This window comes from Nelumbo lutea, chromosome 1, assembly GCF_056320005.1.
Source record: "Nelumbo lutea isolate HS-2025 chromosome 1, American lotus-T2T, whole genome shotgun sequence".
Taxonomy (NCBI): Eukaryota; Viridiplantae; Streptophyta; class Magnoliopsida; order Proteales; family Nelumbonaceae; genus Nelumbo; species Nelumbo lutea.
The window spans coordinates 167,009,136-167,015,614 of record NC_142684.1 but is presented as its reverse complement, the minus strand read 5'-3'; the positions used below and the strand labels follow the sequence as shown (position 1 = coordinate 167,015,614).

The window sequence follows — 6,479 nt, the reverse complement described above, 5'->3', positions numbered from 1 at the left end:
CCAGCTCGAATTTCATGAGGGCCGGGCTTTTTGGCCCGAGGTTAAGCCCGCGGGTCAAAAAGCTTGTTCAAGCCCATCCGGGGGTCGGGCCGACGGGCCGGCCCGGCCCATGAACAGGTCTGAGCGACGGACGGAGATGAGAGAGAGAGTGTTTGTTGCAGAAATTGGATTCTAAGGAGAGAACGAAGATAGCTTGTTATGGGATTGCGTCTTGCAGACAGAATCTGTCACACGACACGCCTACAGTGAAAAGGCGGGAGTACCTCCTTCGTGGAAGGAGGGAAAGTGAACTCGCGTAAGCCGTTCTAATGTTATGGTACAGTTGTTGTAAATTCTAACTCGGCGACTCGTTGTTCCTGTTGGAAGTCTTCGCCCCAAAGTCCAAACATCATCAAGACATCAAGCGCGAGGAGTTCCAGAACAGTTATAAGAGCCGTTGCAACGAAAATTTAAAATTCCCGGGAGAAAGACCGAACGAAGACCCACGACAATATGGAAGATACCTTTTTCCAGTGGGAGATGCAGCCTGGTGAAGTTGAAGTTCCTGTACTGAACCAAAGCGCTTTCACTGAATACAGGAGACCCACCCAGGAATTTCACCCCAACAATCATTCCATCTCTCTGTCTAATCCTTCCAACATGAACAAGAGAATGATAGAGTTCTTGAGAGCGATCTCAACTGGACGGAGCGAGAACAGAGAATCTGAGAACAATCGTTGTTACCGCCACATGATCAATGAGCGTGCGAGGAGAGACAAGCAGAGGCAGAATTTTGAAGCTCTTCGTTCCATGTTGCCCACTAAAATCAAGGTATGCTTGATCATAATCGATCCCGAATTCAATCTTGGGAACATGAATTCTTGAACCTTTTGTATTCTCCTTTTTTCAGAATGAAAAAAATTCCATTGTTCAAGCGGCAACTTCGTATTTGCAAGATCTGGAGAAACTCAAGGCGGGGTTACAGAAGCGTAACAGTGAGCTTGAGGAGAGATTAACAGCGAAGGAATGTCAAAGTCTAGACACCACTAAAAAGATCAGATTACGGGTTTGTCATCCATCTTCTGCAATCAACTCAATGCTTGGGGCACTTAGATGCTTGAAGAGCTTGGACATAGAAACGAGAATGATCCAGTCACAGTTCTCTGCTCTAGAATTTTCAGCGATATTGGAGATTGAAACCCAGGTGGGTAAACCAAAGTTTAGCTTCAGACCCTGTCAAAAATTCTGCTTCTTGTTTAAATCTACTTTTCTAGTTTTCTTCTGCAGATTTAGGTATACCTTTCAGTCCAGTTATAGCTTGAAAACATACAGTACATACTTCCTCCTGTTAAAGTAATTGTTTTCCTTAGATTCATCCGCATTAATTATTTTCTTCAGAATCAGGAGTCAAAGCTGAACTGTTTGTTCACAAAATTTTGGGAGAAGTACGGATACACGATGCAGAATTCTGAATTCCAGCCCCCTGCTACTCTCACCCCTATATACCACATCCTGCCCGTGAATGGCATCAATTCACGGTCAGGATGCATTCCCCCTGTACTTTGGGGCTATAAAATTTGGGTTTTTGTACTTCCGGGAATTTAGCCCAACTGGCATAAAAAAAATAGTTTTGAATCAGAAAGAGATAGAGAGCTCTGTTTCCAAAAAAAACGTGTTAAATGTAATCAACATGCGATATATTTCTTATTGCATTTGTAACTTTTCAGTTTCTGAATGAAAAATAGGCCAACTTTCAGTCAGTCTTCTTCAACTTCTTTTTGTTTGGAGTCTTTTATCTTATTTTAGTGTTTTTTTTTTTGCCAATTTGTCTTACTTGGATAGATGGAGGCAGAGACAGTGGAAAAGGCCGTACAAAGCTCCCTAATGGAGGCTGAGAGAAACCTGGCGTTTGGTTTCCTGGAAGGAGAGGAGGGGAATTACAGCTCTGAGCAGTGGTATTACACCTCATGATTAGAGGCAACTTGCAATTAACTAATAATTGTAGACTCACCAGAGAGCAGCTACGAGGAAAGCCGGATGGGCTGGTGACGCTGACAAGTCTGACTTATTCATGGCTTTTGAGTAAAGCTCTGGAGTCTTTGTTCTTTCTGCTTCTTTTCTTCCTTATCATTTACATTTATACCACGTGAAGATTGTGTCTATTAGGGAGATTGATAAGTTGGGAGTGTCAAGTGTGTGTTGAATTGTAATAATCACGTTTTAAAGGTGTGATTTCTTCTTCTTCTTCTTCATATCTTTGTTTTTTAATATTAAAATAAGAATAAAGAAAGATCAAATTTCATTCACCAGTCTACCAACTACCAAATTGGTCCTGCCAATCAAGTTCTTGGGAGGGATGATGAATTTTCAGTCAATAGACCTGATTAGAATTTGGACCGATGGTACTGTTGACCCAACTGTGCAATTCCAAAAGTTATCTTAGATTTGAATGTTAGAAATTGTACCTCATGTGGATTTAAAATCGAGTTTGATGTAGATCCCCATTTTTTTTAATTTTTTTATCATTTTAACAGCATTGATTCATGTGCCCTACATACAACAGAAACATTGATGAAGGCATGGCTGTATGAACTACTGTATCACATAGAAAAAGCCTATAGATGGATGGTAGAGGTGCAATTGGGATGGGCCCAATCTGAGTCTGAGTTGACCTAACCCAAAGTTTTACACGGCCTGAGCTGATGTTTTGTATTTGGGCTTAACCCAAGCCTAAAAACCCCAGTTTTTCTTTTTTTTCTTTCTTTTTTTTTTTTTTTTTGGATTGGGCCTGAGCCTAGCAACCAAACTTAATCTTAATAGTTAAGTACTTAAAGATTAAGGACCAAGCCCAAGGTCAATCCCAATCTATCCAATTCAGGCTTAGCCTGAATGAAAGTTTGACAGAATCTGGATATCCTGTCCACGAGAACTCTATCCATGTCTACCCCACAACACATTATCCCTCGTGAATTGGGAACATCTCCCCCTATATGATATTATGTAGAAGGATGAGATGTCCTCCATGTGTGGCTGTGATGTTATGTGGATAGACACGAACAGAGTTTCTAGGTTTACATTGATCACTCAGGCGGAAAACTTGTAACCAACCGACCGGTATCATAAAAGGATTTTTCAAAACAAAAAAAGGTATAGGATTTTTTTTAAAAAAAAGGGGTATCATAAACCCGGGAGGGGGTGGTTAGTCAAAACTCTTCCTGTAATATTTGAATGCAAGCATACGTTCCAATGTAAAGTAGAATCTGAAATTGTGAATTCCGTACTTTTCTCTATGATATGGGAAAGATAAGATATCTGAATAACTTCAGACCAGTCAATTATAATCATAAGTGTGGTTGTCAATCAGGTGTTATTTATTAAAATTCATGGGTGGGTTGTCAAAACTCCTTCCATACCATGTCTTTCTCACATCATAGATTTTACAAAAAAAAAAAGAAAAGAGTTTGTCTTTTCTATCTAAAAAAGCGAGGAAAATGTCTTTATTTGAAACAGTTCCCAAATTACTGTTTTACGTCTTTGAACATGCATGGATCCTTTGATTAGCATGGTGTTTGGAAGCGTGGGCGCTTTTTGGGACCGATTTTCAAGAAAAAACGTCCATGCTTCCAAGACTTGTTGTTCACAAAAAAAAAAAAACACTTATGCCACATAGGCAGTGAGCTATGTTGTTTGGTAAGGTGATTTTCATCTCTGTTTTTCATGTATGTACTGACAGGTAAGCACCACATAGGATACACATCAGTCAAAGCATCGGTGGGGTCCCGATGCATTGACGGCTGAACCAAACAATGAGATTACATGGATGTTTGTTGAAACACATATGTGATTCCGACGTGGCACCATTTTTTGAAAAACGGCCACGGTTCCAAACATCCCCTAGGTTCCTACAAAAATCCGTTTGTTGTGAATGATGTATCAAAGCCACTCCCCCCATATCTAGTATTGTTGATATTAATAGTAGGGTTAGTATTCTTCTCGTTTTCAGTAAAAATTATTGCTCATTTTGATTTTCTTGAATGAATTTCATGATCCTCTTCCTCATTGCCTTCTCATTGTTACAAATTGTTGATTAATTTGTATGGCCATTGAGGGACTTTTATGATTTTTTTATTCCAATAGATTTCTTTCTAATTGTTTGATCATTCACCTATAATCACATTAAGTACAAATTTTAAAAAGTTTTTGGGAGAGGTTTAAAATAGCAATATATATTGTCTAATCAGTCTAGTTCTTTCTTTTTTTTTTCTTTTTTTTTTCTTTTTTTTTGTAAATCTAATCAATCTATACCTATTTAACACATGGTGGTTAGGCAATGTGATTACTAGTATTTTTTGGTAAATTATTGAAACCTCCCCTCATGTTTAGTAATTGCAATCACCTCTCCAGATTTGTTAAAATCATTTAACAAGAGGCATAAAAATATCTAAAATACCCACGCATTCACTATTAAGGCTGATTTCTACAGTAAAAACAATACAAACTTATGAACAACAAGAACAAAAAAAAAATGTTTAAGATTGTAATTTTACCTTTGAGTGATTGATATAAAGGACAAATTTGTTTAGAAAAGAGATTGAAAGGACTTGGGGTAGATATGAAGAGAAAATTTGGAAAGTAACATTTTGGTCAGAGTAACATGGATATTTTAGATATTTTTCATGCCTATTGTTAGAGGATTCTAACTGAATGGGTCTACTTGCAACTATGCCAAAAAATTCAGAGGAAGTGATTGCAATTACCAAATTTCAAGAGAAGTTTCAGCAATGGTCTAAAACTTCAGAGTTCAGAAGAGGTTTTAACAATTTACCCTTTTTATTTTCTAGTTGCACCATGAAATAAAAAGCATGGTGCAGCAGGTGATTACATCAGAGAACATATTATACGACCAACCACTTATTTCCAACCTAGCAGCAGACTTAACCGAGAAGGATGGAAGGTGAGATGAAATACTCTTGCAACTATTGATGAGTAGGGGTGAGCATTATTTGGTTAAAAACGAATAACTGAATAAAAAATTTTGGCTTCGGTTTTTTCGGTTTTCGGTTAAATCAGTTTGATTATTTAAGTTTTGAAATTAGAATTTTGGTTAACTGAACTAACCAAACTTATTATTATTATTATTATTATTATTATTATTATTATTATTATAATATGTAATATGTAATATATAATATATAATATATTATATATTTATATATTAATATATAACATACTGAAATTCGATTTCATAATATATATTTTATAATATATAATATATATAATAAAGTATATATTATTAAAATTTGGTTTTAACAAAAAACGGAACCAAAAATTTTGGTTTTTCTAAATTTCAATTTTGTTTTTTATTTTTTTAATTTGATTTTTAAAATTTCAGTTTATTGGGCTCGATTTTTAACCGAATAAATCGAATACTCACCCCTATGATGAGCATTAGAATGCTCAAGAGAGGAATAGATTGATCCTCCAATAAGAATTGGATTACAAATGCAATGTCACGTGTTCAGTTAAAACAGAAAAAGATGTTCAAAAGAGAGCAAACTTAGGACTCTCTAAAAGGGATGAAGCTTCAGTAACCACAGCCGATTGAGCCACAAAGGGGATTGCTGGAGCAAAGACAAGCAAGCCATTCTCACACCACTAGGATTTAGTGAGAGAAGTTGCACCATCAAAATTTATCTTTAGCACATCAGTAGTAGGTTTTTGCCCGTGCCTCGTAAGAGGAAATGCGGCATGGGGATGCAAAGGAGAGAGAGAGGAAGAGATTTATCAATATCATGCACCTGTATGGGAGTTCAAATCAGCCCCCCACAAGACTGTCCCCACAATGTCCCACAGTACTTCCTCACCGTGTAATGGAAATATCTCCGGATGATAATACCAGGAATAATGATGTCATCATCTGAAGATGTTTTCAATATATGGCAGGGATGTACTGTGAGACGTAGTGGGGGCTGATTCGGTCTCCCTGTATGATTGGTGTGCAATAAAAGAACAAATTGTATTTCCTGCCCACAGTTTTCTACCCACACTCTATCTGCCTTGAATTGTAGCCATATATTGCCATCTTGAGATGTGAGGATGCAATGTACTGTGGGTAGGCACGGGTAGAGAAAGTGACTTTGGATAAAGAGGAGAGCTTTATGAACTATGACCTCACCTCCAGGCTGCAGTTTTGATTTTGGAAGATAATAGCATTCAGTCCAAGCCATAGATGGGACAAGGTAATAAAGAATTTATTAATGACTAAATTGAAAGCTTGTGTATTATTCAATGTTCAAGTCACTCAACAAGGGTTCACAAAGAGCCGATGATGCAAATCAAACAAGTTTTTCCCTTGAACGAACAGAAGGGGAATAAGTTATCAATTGTCTCTCTCATCAGCAGCAGCTTCACAAACTAGGCAAAGAGGAGAGCATCCTAGTCTTTGGGCTGACTGAGAATGGGCTCCTTCATTTATTGGATTGTAAGACCCATTTAAAATA

The 6,479-nt window shown here is 37.4% G+C and overlaps 1 protein-coding gene across 2 annotated transcripts; it reads left to right on the top strand.

The window, feature by feature from the left end:
• The first annotated feature begins 190 nt into the window (after positions 1-190).
• LOC148878992 (transcription factor bHLH92-like) lies at positions 191-2,289 on the top strand. 2 transcript variants are annotated; one of them, XM_088960356.1, is made up of 3 exons: positions 191-810; positions 890-1,183; positions 1,822-2,289. In XM_088960356.1, the coding sequence occupies exons 1-3, from the start codon at positions 493-495 to the stop codon at positions 1,948-1,950; spliced, it is 741 nt and encodes a 246-aa protein (XP_088816482.1). In that variant the 5' UTR covers positions 191-492; the 3' UTR covers positions 1,951-2,289. The 2 variants fall into 2 exon arrangements, with proteins under 2 accessions (XP_088816482.1, XP_088816481.1); XM_088960355.1 differs by lacking the exon at positions 1,822-2,289 and adding an exon at positions 1,378-1,726 and having other exon boundaries at positions 207-810.
• Positions 2,290-6,479: the final 4,190 nt, after the last annotated feature.

Coding starts and splice junctions, on each gene's coding strand:
- LOC148878992 (XM_088960355.1), top strand. CDS start 493: ATGGAAGATACCTTTTTCCAGTGGGAGATGCAGCCTGGTGAAGTTGAA. Junction 811..889: donor TGTTGCCCACTAAAATCAAG/GTATGCTTGATC, acceptor TCCTTTTTTCAG/AATGAAAAAAATTCCATTGT. Junction 1,184..1,377: donor TATTGGAGATTGAAACCCAG/GTGGGTAAACCA, acceptor TATTTTCTTCAG/AATCAGGAGTCAAAGCTGAA.